General features: G+C 46.8%; 1 protein-coding gene across 1 annotated transcript in view; it reads right to left on the minus strand.

Moving 5' to 3' along the window:
* Positions 1–1,525: 1,525 nt before the first annotated feature.
* The window catches only part of STPG4 (sperm-tail PG-rich repeat containing 4), a 38,600-nt gene continuing 27,219 nt past the window's right edge, over positions 1,526–12,906 (minus strand). The window contains 2 exon segments of the mRNA XM_060117939.1: positions 1,526–1,642; positions 4,272–4,376. Of these exon segments, the coding sequence (XP_059973922.1) occupies positions 1,526–1,642; positions 4,272–4,376 (222 nt within the window).

The raw sequence follows: 12,906 nt of genomic DNA on the forward strand, positions 1-12,906 counted from the left end.
GGAACTATCTGCCCTGCAGCCGTCTGCTGATCAGAGTGGGACAGGAGCTGCCACCCCTGAGGCATCTGCCTCATCTTCCAAGGGGCCGTTTTCTGCTCTGAAGGAACACAGTGCAGGGAGTTTCTTCCACAAATGTGAGACGTGGATAAACCCAGGGAGATGATGACCTCCCCTTCCTTGCACCCAACGCCCGCTTTATAATGGTGTTTATATGACTAGAGAAGAGAGCTGGGGTTTTTTAAAATATAATAAAATATAGAGATTTACATTACGTTTTCTTCTTTCTTTTAGTTAGAAAGAAAAAGATTCCTTCCTATTATTGATTAATGACTCTAGTCTGCCCATCCTTCATGAGACCCTGGCTGTCCAGCATAGGGTCTGTCTGGCTGGAGCTCCCAGAGCAGGACTGACTGCTTGGCCTGTGGTCTGGGTGTTGCCCAAGCCCCCTCCCACCCCCATCTGCACCCTCCACTCTAGTTGGGCCAGGGTCCCTCTGTTCCCCTCCAGCAAATGTTTCTTCCTGCTTTTCGCCCAAACGGGGTTCCTTGCCCTCCATCTTCCTCCCTCTCCTCTCTGCCTGTCTCGGCCTCCTGGTCCCTTGGGTACCAGCCAAGCTGCCTCCTGCACCCGGCCGTCCTTCCCCGCTCGGGCCATGCTGACCTGTCCCTGCTCTGAGCGCCTGTTGTGGCCTTTGTTGTCAGAATTTGCTCCTCCACGCACCGGGCGTGGTGATCTCACAGTTTCCTGAGACTAGGGCCTGTCTTGCTGGTGGAGCTGCCATCCACATGACGGCCACCCCTGAGCTGCACACACAAGGTGACCGGAGGAGGCTCTTGGCATGGTTTTCAAAGCCTTCCTCAAGCCGGGAACTATTCCAAACTACCTTTCTGGCCTTGTCTCCCCTCCAACCCTCCCTAAACTCGGTCACATGCCTTGTTCATCTTTGTTTCAACCTCCACTCCCTAACCCCAGCACAGCACCTGACACGGAGCAGATCCTCAAAATATTTCTGTTGACTTGAAACCACAAATGCTCGTCGGGTTGAATCAATATTGTTCTCTTCAGGGAGTTGAGAAAGAGAAAGAACCATCTGTTGGGATCCTGTCAAGCTCAGGTTGGCCTTGGCTGAATCCCGACCCCCCAAGAAAGCCTCCATGAATCTGTGAGGCATGATAACCCCAGTGCAGTGGAGACCCAGCTAGAGAGCCCAACGTCGCACAGAGCCCACCTGACATATCAGGGCCCGTCCAGGTGCTGTGAGAGCTGCCCAGGGGCACAGCCTCTGGGGATACACCCTCTGACAACACACAGAGGTAACATATAACTGATTGTACAAACCAGGAAACTTCTGCACATGAACTGGACATTTTGCTGGGACAATTCCAGATAAGCGGGCTGGGTGGTCCCCGCAGGCCATCGATTATGGTCTGTGGTCAAACCCTCCTAAAGAAGAGACAAAATAGAATTTTCTAAACATAAGAACTTACTAAAACTCAAAGTTGCTTCGGGCCAAGATGGGTTTATTTTAAAAGCCAATTGTGTTGTTGAAGAAAAGGCTATGTTCTCGGCCCATTTTGGCTATGGTCCGGGGCTGCTTGGGGAATTGTGCTGAAGATGTGTATGCTCCTGGGCCTGGCGTTTTCTGAAAACACAACGGAAAACAGGGAGTGATGAGATAGTGACACCAGAACCTGAAACCTCCTGAGCCTGGCTGTGGGCTCAGACGTGGCTGGCAAATCCCCACGGAGGGAGACGAGGGCCACAGTGGCCGGGGCTGGGGCCTATGCAGCCTGAAATTGGAGCCTGTCCTTGGGGCTGAGACCTGATCCTGTCCACGGCTCTCCCCAAGGCTGCAGAGGTGCTGAGAGAAGAGAGGACAAGCAAGTGACAGCCCAGGGGAGGCGGGCTCACATCCCACCCTCACCTCAGGGCACGCCTTCTCCAGGGCACCCCCTGTCCCTGGGGATGCCAGCGTCTCCCCCCACCTCCACCCTCAATGACCTCAGTCTAGTGGTAATGGGTTGGAGAGAATGGATTGTGAACCTGGGTGGTTGACCTCAAAAGCCCAAACTCGTGTGTTTCCATCATTTTCCCCAGTATAATAGAGTAAGGTGCTTCACTACCAGGGGCTGTGGACCTCGAGCTCAGAGGGATGTATTCTCAAGGGACTGACGAGTTCTAATTTTGAAAAGCCATGTTTTCATTTTGATGAAATTCTTGAAAAATTATTTAGCCAATTATTTAAACAAAGCTTCTCTTCTGTAGTGATAAGATATGAATGTCATTCTCATAGACGAAGACTTTGATTTCTGAGGTCAGTGTTGCCCATGCTGAGGTGCATCCACATATTCTTGAATGCCCCAATATTTTATCTTAGAGACACACTGGTGTCTCTGGGTATCGTTAAGGGAAGGGTTTTAATGTCAGACAGGGCTGGGTTTGAGTCCTAGTCCCACCACCAATGGCTCAATATGACCCTGGGCCACGTGCTTCCCACGCCTCAGCGAGCAAATGAGGTTTTGAGGTTCACTGGGGGCCCCCAAAGACAGACAGCAGCACCAGCTGGCAGCAGGTACTGCTCCACGCGCTAGCCACCACCGCTATTATTATCCCCTATCATCACCTACTTGTCACTGCCATCCTTCCTTGCAGTTCGTTATCTCTTCAGGAAACAGTGAGAGTGGAAACAGGATTACTAGAGCGTCAGCCCAAAGTGGATGAGATCAGCTGCCTGCAGAAGCTGCTGTAAACGACAGGATGTTTCCCTTGCCAAAAGCAGGGGAGCAGCCTGGAAATCTAATCAACTCCTGGCCAGACGTCAAAGGAAGCTGAAGCCTTTATTAGTGCTCTTAATGAGGAAGCAGCATGCGTGTGGAGTCCTGGAAGGCCAGTCCCCAAACAGGAGGTTCGTGGGCCTGGGCCTCACAAGGCCATCCCTCAGGAGGCTACTGGTTGTGGTTCTCAGACCTTGAGAACATCCGGCTCCGTCCCCCAGCCCTGATTCCACTGTCACCAAGCAAATTTCTGATTGTCGTCGGCTTCCTTCCGAGTTTCCTACAAGGGGAGACGCTCCACAGAGCAGCAGCCCCAGACACCAGCCCCCTTGCTGGACACTTGTAAATGAATTCCACACCTTCCGGCTTCTCCGTCAGTCTCCCTGGAGTTTGGTTAGCATGACTCCAACTTCCTGAGGAAGCTCAGCCCTGTGAGCTCTCACAAAAATCTGTGTTTGGATCATGATAATGCCACTAGGGTGTGAGGACCCGCTGAAGGGATGCACTAGCCTCCTGCTGTTGGTCTGTTTTTAATATTAGTGGTGGGGCCTCCCCAGTATTCCTGCAGAGAAAGACCACACTGCTGCCACACTGTAGCACTGCAGCCGGCAGCTCTGCAGCCAGATGACCTGGGACAACCCAGGGGGTGCTGGGGGAGGTGACCTGCAGGCAGCTGCCTCCTGCCCACTGCCCCAGCTCCTCCCACCCTCCTTGTTCGCCCCCCACCCCGGGGTGGTGCCATTTTCTTATGAGCAGAATGCGTGTTTCTGTCTTCCTAACCATCTCCAATAAGGCTACAAACCACTGAGTTTGGGGGACTTTCAGACTGAGGTGCTGGCTAGGAACCACAAGGCCAAGGGAATTCAAACTTTTAGCATCAAACAAACAACAGCCCTAGCCACTTTCATAAGCTCCATGTTATGCTTTTGCCATCTTTCTTGGTCTTCTCTAGGCCTCAGAGGTTCTCACACACTCCCAGAATCCACCTTCTTTGTGTATCTCCATGAACTTGAGCCTCTTCCCTGTCTGTCCCGAGTCCTTGGGGGCAGGATGATGGCTCAGGCCTTAATGGTCCCCTTTGGTTCAATCATAATGTTTCTGCTGTGACTTTTTGCTCCCAGAAGACACATACACAAAGAATGGCAGTTCTGGATGGGCGAGGGCAGCCTGTGCCCACTGCTGGCTTCAATTCGTTAAAGGAGTTTCCCCCCAGAGCATCCAGGACATAACACCGATGGCTAATTACTGTGCTGGCTGTTCGCAACTGGACCCATAATTCAGCCACGGGCTTCAGGTCTGGAGTCACTCTGAGCCTGAAGCTGGCCGAGGGCTTGCCGAGTGAGCTCTATGCCCTTTGCTGCCTTGATAAGCAATTTTAGTGTATATATACTAGAATTGTATATAACTCTGCTACCCCCATCCAACCCCCAATGCCCACTCCCCACCCACCCACCAGCCACAAAACCTACAACCACATCTGTCTTTTAGGATACTTACTGAACAGGCAGGCAAGAATCGAGGTACTCTGGATTGAAAACAGGAAGTAACAGAACTTACTGAAGGTATTTTCAAGTTATAATGACCTGGTCCTGGGCCTTCACGCTGTAGAAAAAAAATTTTTTTAAGTGTTTCATAAATAGTGATATCAGATATATTTTGATGCTATATTTGCCTTTTATGAATAAGCATATGAATCAGTGTGATAGGGTAGGAAAATCGCTGGATTGGGGCTCTGAAGATCTTATTAAGGTGTGCCCTGGCACAAGCCACTGTGAATGGGAATAATATCTGCTTTACCTGCCTCATGGATGACTGTGAAGACTGGAGTTAGGTGACCTGTGAAAGTCTCCCTTGTCCCTGCCTGGATGCCCTCCCCTCTCCCAGGCCCCCTGCCCACCCCTGCAGGCCTCACTCCATTCTTGTCCCTCTGTTGACGGTGACTTGCTGCTCTGAGGTGTTAGCTTTATAAAACATGCTTATTCTTTCATATAAATGCAGTATATGTTCTCTTAGTCCAAAAAAAAAAAAAAAAAAACAAGTATTCACAGCAATTCACTGACCTAAGTATTGATACAATGCTATGAGGTTAACAGAAATGCATGAACACAATTTTAAAAAGACAAACACCTCAAAAGAAAAGTTAGCAAAAGGCAATTCACAAAGAGGAAATGCAGTGAGGAAATTGGGGGCTGGGGCGGGCTTTAAGGTCATTAATAACCAAATAAGGTGTAATTAAAACAAAGAGATACTTTTGTGGGGGCCAGGAAAGAAAGAGAGGGAGAGAGGGAGGGAGGAAGAAAGGGAAGGAGGAAGGGAGGGAGGGAGGGAGGGAAGGAGGGAGGAAAGCTTTATCCACAGCGTGGACGCTCCTATATGACTCTGGTGGAAGTATTAATTTGATTAGCCTTTCTGAAGCACACAATTTGGCAAGCTATGAAACAGTTTAAAAACAGATATACGTATCCAAAGGGAGAGAAAGAAGAAAGGAGTCTGGTTACAAGATTGTTGCAGGAACCCAGAAAACAAATGATGAGTCCTGAGCCCAGGTATGGCAGGAAAATGAACACAGCCCAAACAGCACAGTAGATAACATAGACAAAATGTTAACCGTTTTTTTCTTTTCTAGCAATTCACTTCTTTTCCTCTCCCATTTTCAAATACCTGCGCTATTTGACAGAAAAGAGTCTTTCTGGCATGATGTCTTGGATCTGTTTCTAAACAACACAGAAACTAGGGGAAGTGGGTGGGGTATGGACTGGCCAGGAGCTGGTCATTTTCGAATGGGTACCTGGGGGTTCTGCCTATGTGGTATACATTTTTAAACTTTCTACAGTACAAAGTTAAAGACAATATATATTTATCATTTTGACCCATCAATTCCATTTTTAGGAATTCTTCCTAAGAAAACAATTGAGAATGTATGCAAATATTTGGCCACAGAGACATTCACTATAACATTGTTTCTAAAAGTTGAAAATTGGAAACAAATGGAATGACCAATGACGTGTGCCTGGTTAAATAAATTGCGATTTTTCCATCCAGCCATCCAGGTTGATGAATTTTTAGGGACATAAACACTATTCCCAAATATTGTTAAGTGAACAATGCAAGCTTTAAAAAATGTGCATAAAAAAAACTGGAAATGGAATGTTCACTGACAGTTTTCTCCAGGTGGTGGCATGTTGAGTAAAAAGAAACTTTTTTTTTTTTTTTTTTTTTTTGCTTATTGGCAGTTTCTAATTTTTCTATGATGGACTTAAGTACTCTTGAAATATGAAAAAATATATACCTAATGTATAGATAAGTGAATATGGAAATTGGGTAAGTGAAAAAGGGGGTAGGGAAAAAAATAAAATGAGCAGTAAGGTTAGAACAGAAATGTTCCTGTAAGATCCTGAAACACATGAGGCTGAGCCACAGGGTAGCTCAATGGCTTTGGCTGAACAAGCACCAACTGCAGCCCCTCCTCAGGATTTAAGAGCAAGGCTTTCAAAACCCTGTTCTCCTTTGGGTGGCACAGCAGCATAATTAGGGCTGCCATTCTCAATTACCCACCACGAATGAAGTCTGTTATTATCAGCCAAGCACAAATCTGATAATCAAGGGATGCGCCTCATCATTTTACAATTCATGGCAGAGAGATGAAAATAGCAATGTTTTCAACCTGATGCATCCATGGGACAAAGATCGCTGTCAGGGCAAGGCTCTCCGTACGACGTGACCAACCTCTGCACTCCCACTGGAGAAGTCCAAGCCACGATAAGAATACAGGCATAGAGGGCTTCCCTGGTGGCACAGTGGTTGAGAGTCCGCCTGCCGAGGCAGGGGACACGGGTTCGTGCCCCGGACCGGGAGGATCCCACATGCCGCGGAGCGGCTGGGCCCGTGAGCCATGGCCGCTGAGCCTGTGTGTCCGGAGCCTGTGCTCCGCAGCGGGAGAGGCCACAACAGTGAGAGGCCCGAGTACCGCAAAAAAAAAAAAAAAAAAAAAAAAAGAATACAGGCATAGAAAGGTGGGGAAATCTGGACAGGAACGGTTTGCACAAAGTCCCTTTGGTTTGGCCGTAAGAAATGCAAGCTCTCAAGCCAAAGTGGTAGCTGAGGCAAAAGATGCTGCTGAGGGTGCTAATGACTCTATGCCTACGACAGTCTAGCTGTCTGCGGGATGGCTAAGAAATGCTGTGACCTGCACCCTTTCCCCCCAAGCCTCATGTGGCTTTCACTTCTAAGCTTCCAAGTCATGAGCTGCTTGGGAGGCCGGGTGCCAGGCCTGGCGAAGCCCTGATGTGTGCCTATGCCAGCCAGCAGCCTCCCTGCATGTGCCTGGTCATCTGAATCAAAGGGCCTGAGACTTAGGGCAGAAAGAAATTACTAAATGCTATTTGTCCCCCATGTGTTACATGGGATCTTTTAAGTGGGGAACATTAAGGAAGTGGATATGGGCCCAAGTTCATATTCCAGAAGCCACAGGAATCCTGCTCTAAGTGAGAAGTAACGGTCAGGCCAGGGCCCTGCAATGGGCGGGAAGCAGCTCCAGCAGAGTCCCCGATTCTGCCCTAACCAAGGATGGCAAGTGGGCAGAGCTGAAAGGAGGGAAGGGGACTTGGTCCAGGATGCCTCTGAATGTGTGTTGAGAAATGGACCCAGTTCAACGAGAGGGGTGTTTAAAACAAGGAGAACAGGGAGGGGTAATATAGGGATAGGAGATTAAGAGGTACAAACTATTATGTATAGAATAAGCTACAAGGATATATTGTACCACACAGGGAATATGACCAATATTTTATAATAACTACCCTTTAAAAATTGTAAATCACTATATCGTACATCTGTAACTTATATAATATTGTACATCAACTATATATCGATTTAAAAAAAAAAAAGAAGGACATTTAACTGTGTCTTACTCCTCCCTGAAGTTGGGGATTCTGCTCTCTGGTTTGCTGGCGATCTTTGAGCATGATCCAGAACTTTGGACCACATTATGTACGATGTGTGGGTGAAGGGTGGCACCCAGGTTCATCAAGCAGTACTAAGCACCTCTTGCACAAATTGGATGGACCATTTCTTAAACCTTCCTATCATCAGGGCCATGCTTTGGCAACTCTGGGTTTCCCAAACTAAACTTTTCAAAGACCATTGACATCTGGTGCCAAGGGAGAACAGAATTATCACCTTCCTAGAATCCCAGAACCTGCTGCCAAAAGAAACGACAGGAACCTTTTATAGTTCCCATTCCTCAATTCGGGGCATGATTACATCTCAACCCTCCTGGTAAGATGATCATATCTTTCTCTTGCCTTTGAAAAAGTCTTATCTAATTGAGTTTCTATTTGAGGACAATCTTAACCTTAACACAGTATTTTATGTATGATAGTATTTTATGATAAATAAAATACTATCATCGACCTAGAGGAGTTTATGGTCCAGTGAGGGACACAGGCAAACAGAAACACCAAAAAAGAATAAATGAAGATGTGAGGAGCTAGGATGGTGCTGAGTGAGGGCAGAGCTAGCTGCATGGCTTCAGGATTCCTAGCCAGGCCCTTGGTGTACCTGGCCTGTGCTAGGTAAGTTTGATCGCAGTGGGATGTTACAAAGTGCAGGAGCTTTCCACTTACTGCAAAGGACTCAGAATGCATGGGTCTCACTCATTTTTCTGGAGTGTTCCTGGGACCGTGTCGTACCATGAAGACATACCATAGCCTTCACCTTGGCCTTCTTGACCTATTTGGTTCCAACCCCTAATGGGCAATAATGCTCAGTACCGTTGTAGGCCTTTGGTAAAAGCCTTGCCACCCCCTCACCTGCCACTGAACACACACCTCCTCCAGGGCTGAGAGGATGGGACTGGCTTATCTACACAACACCGCTCAGAAATTGAGAGGTGCCAGGTGCCTCTGAAAGACTATGTGAGAGTAGATGAAATTATCCCACAATTTTGTGTATTGAATTATGTTCTCCCAAATCCATAAATCCTATGAGTTTTTGGTGTGTTGAATTACGTTGAATGTTGAATGGTGTTCCCCCCAAATTCTTAAGACCTGTGGATTTGGAATTCCCAGTACCTCACAATGTGACCTTACTTGGAAATAAGGTCACTCCAGAGGTAGTAAGTTAAGATGAGGTCATTAGGATAGGCCCTAATCCAGTATGAATGGTATTCTTTAAAAGGGGGGAATTTGGGGCACAGAGACACACAGACTGGGAAAACATCATGTGAAGATGAAGGCAGAGATCTACAAACCAAGGAATGCCAAAGATGGCCAGGAGACCACAGGAAGCTATGAGAGCGGCATGGAACTGACTTTCCCTCACTCGAAAGGAACCAAAACTGCTGGCACCTTGATCTTGGACTTCTAGCCTCTAGAACAGAGACAATAAATTTCTGTTGTTTAAGCCTCCTCAGTCTATTGTCCTTTATTATGGCAGCCCTAGCAAATGAATACATAAGTGTTCAGTTCATTTCTTCATTCAAACAATATACAATGTGCCAGACACTGTGCTGGGAGTTGGGAATACAGTGGTATATGATTGCCTCCCAATCTCTGTTCTCCTAATTCCTTAGTATTAGGACAATTTTAAACTGGGCACATGTCCACCCAGAATAAAGACTGAATTTCCCAGCCTCCCTTGCAGCTAGGTGTGGCCACATAGCTAACTTCTGGCCAATAGGATGGAGGTAGAAGAGGTGTATGCAAATTCTAAGGAGCATCCTAAAGGAGGGGGCAGCTCATCCATCTACCCTGCCCTCCTGCCTGCTAGCTGGTCCCATGTTCTCAGCTTTCTGGGACCATGGGTGTGGAAGCAATGCTTAGCAGAGCAGCACACAGAAATCTGGTGCTGCAGAATTACCACACCAGCCCTAAACTGCCTACTGCAGGTACTTTATATAAGAGAGAAGTAAGTTCCTATCTTGTTTCTAATATTGTTACCTGTGGGCTCTGCTAGTGGCAGCAGAACTCAGTCTTAATTGACAAGGTAGGCATGTTTCCTACTCTCATGGGGTTTACGTTCCAGTAGGGAATGTCTACCTTACAAAAATATGATAAATGTGTGGAGTATCACACAGAGGACATATATGGTGCCATGAGAGCATGTAAGAGGGTAAAACTGACCTGGACTGAGGGGCCTGAGAAGCTCTTTAAAGAAGTACATTTGAGCTAAGACCAAAAGAACAAGGAGGAGGAGGAGTTTGCAGGGCAAAAAGGCTGGAGGAAGGGTCTGTGTAAGAAGAAGTAATGGGGGGCTTCCCTGGTGGCACAGTGGTTGGGAGTCCGCCTGCCGATGCAGGGGACACGGGTTCGTGCTCCGGTCCAGGAAGATCCCACATGCCGTGGAGCGGCTGGGCCCGTGAGCCATGGCCGCTGAGCCTGCGCGTCCGGAGCCTGTGCTCCGCAGCGGGAGAGGCCACAACAGTGAGAGGTCCGCGTACCGCAAAAAAAAAAAAAAAAAAAAAAAAAAAGAATGACTGGGATTTGTTGCAGTTTGTTTTCTACTCTTTAAAAAAAATCCTGCTATGAGGGAACTGTGCCTTTGGGTCTGGGGATTTGAGGGGCTTGGTCATTATTATCAATGTGCTAAAAGGGAATGGCGGCTGGTAGAATTTTCCAATACAATTTTTTTCTGTGGGTACAAAAGGGCCCTTTTTACTTTTGGTAGAACATATCTTCTGGTGTCTATCCCAAAATGCTCACATAAACACTCTTCTGTCTTTCCTGTGGACAAAACAATTATGCTGATCCATAATCAATTATTATTATTATTTCAACAATAACTGAAATAGCCAGTAAGTATGCAACCTTACATTGGTAATCTGAAGATTAGAAACCATCTTCCAACCAGACAAATCCCTTCCCAACTGCTTCTCTTGAGAGCCACCTACACCTTGGGACAAAGTGTAATTCATCAATGGAATCCTTGACATAAACAAGAAGGCTGCATTTTTTTTTTTTTTTTTTTTGCGTTACGCGGGCCTCTCACTGTTGTGGCCTCTCCCGTTGCAGAGCACAGGCTCCGGACGCGCAGGCTCAGCGGCCATGGCTCACGGGCCCAGCCGCTCCGCAGCATGTGGGATCTTCCTGGACCGGAGCACGAACCCGTGTCCCCTGCATTGGCAGGCGGACCCTCAACCACTGCACCACCAGAGAGGCCCGGCTACATTTTTTTTAACAAGTGATAATGGCTTATCCACATGGAGGGGCCTTCAGGCACATAAGACCCTAGAGGATTTTCAAATTCAAAGTTACTGTACTTTTTACAACTAAAAAATGGTGTAGTAATCTGCCATGCCTTCACATGGTCATCCACTCATTTTTTGATAGGCTGCTCCTGGAGATTCTATGCATAAATGATTAACACATTTCAATGAGCTAATTTTCACAGAAGATGGAAAGAAAGAAGGAAGAGATACACACCTGTATGTATCCATCTTTTATAACCTGCCTCATTCCCTAAAGGGTTTAAAGTGACTTGGTGAATGTCTAGAGGTTGTCCTACTCTATTGCACCTGATCTACAGGTCAGATTTCTGGTGATCGTAGGTTTCATGTATATCAATGGTGAGGCAACCTGTCCTAAATCAACAGGGCTCAAGTGACACTGTGACCTTACACAAAATACATTTCAGAAGAATTAAAGAGTGACAAGTTGGTTAAAAAAAAACAAAATGCCAAAAAAAAACCCAAAGAAAATTAAAGTGACATCATGTCTCTGGAGGGAATTTTTTTTTTTTTTTTTTTTTTTTGCGGTACACGGGCCTCTCACTGTTGTGGCCTCTCCCGTTACGGAGCACAGGCTCCGGACGCGCAGTCCCAGCGGCCATGGCTCACAGGTCCAGCCGCTCCGCGGCACGTGGGATCCTCCTGGACCGGGGCACGAACCCGTGTCCCCTGCATCGGCAGGCGGACTCTCAACCACTGCGCCACCAGGGAAGCCCTGGAGGGAATTTTTTAAGTGGTGGAAAGGATACATAGAAAAGGAAAGGATACATAGGTTTCATTCATTCATTCAACACATTTTTGGAGCACTGTCCTAGGTGCTGGGGGCATTGAATAAGACAGCCCCTTCTTTCATGGATCTTACATTCCAGAAGGTGATTACAAACTCTCTAATTTGATGACATAAACATTTTACATTTTAGGAACTTCCCTGGCAGTCCAGTGGTTAAGACTTCGCCTTCCAATGCAGGAGGTGTGGGTTCCATCCCTGGTCAGGGAGCTAAGATGCCACATGCCTCGCAGCCAAAAAACCAAAACAAAGAACAGAAGAAATGTTGTAACAAATTCAATGAAGACTTTAAAAATGGTCCATATCAAAAAAAACTTTAAAAAAAGTTTTTTTACATTTTAAACTTCTGTATATAAAAAAACACAAAGTAAAAGGGAAAAATCCCCGAAAAACTTCCACAAATAGAAACTTCCACAAATAGAACTGCTAATATCTCTTCACTATAGAGTTTATACAAATCAACAAAAAAGAATGTTAAAGCTCCACCCAATAAATAGCTGGGTAAAGAATGTGGCCAGAAAGTATGCAAGAAGGGCCACAAGGAACTGGCTAACAAATAATTAGAATGTGTAGCCTCCCATCCTACAGATTAAAATAATGAAATATCATTCTTTTACCATCAACTTAACAATGATAAACAAGATTTATAAAAATTTTGTGAAATAGGCACTCTTTTTTTTTTTTTTTTTTGGCCGAGCTCTGTGGCACACGGGATCTTAGTTCCCCTGTATTGGGAGCACAGCATCTCAACCACTGGACCGCCAGGGAAGTCCCAGTACTCTCTTTTGTTAATCTATCTATCTATTTATTTATTTTTGGCTGCATTGGGTCTTCATTGCTGCAAGCGGGCTTTTCTCTAGTTGCCGCGAGCAGGGGCCACTCTTCGTTGCAGTGCGCAGGCTTCTCATTGTGGTGGTTTCTCTTGTTGAGGAGCACGGGCTCTAGGCACGTGGGCTTCAGTAGTTGTGGCATGTGGGCTCAGTAGTTGTGGCTCGCGGGCTCTAGAGTACAGGCTCAGTAGTTGTGGCACACGGGCTTAGCTGCTCTGCAGCATGTGGAATCTTCCTGGACCAGGGTTTGAACCCATGTCCCCTGCACTGGCAGGCCGATTCTTAACCACTGCG

Source organism: Mesoplodon densirostris, chromosome 14 (assembly GCF_025265405.1).
Source record: "Mesoplodon densirostris isolate mMesDen1 chromosome 14, mMesDen1 primary haplotype, whole genome shotgun sequence".
In the NCBI taxonomy this organism is placed as follows: domain Eukaryota; kingdom Metazoa; phylum Chordata; class Mammalia; order Artiodactyla; family Ziphiidae; genus Mesoplodon; species Mesoplodon densirostris.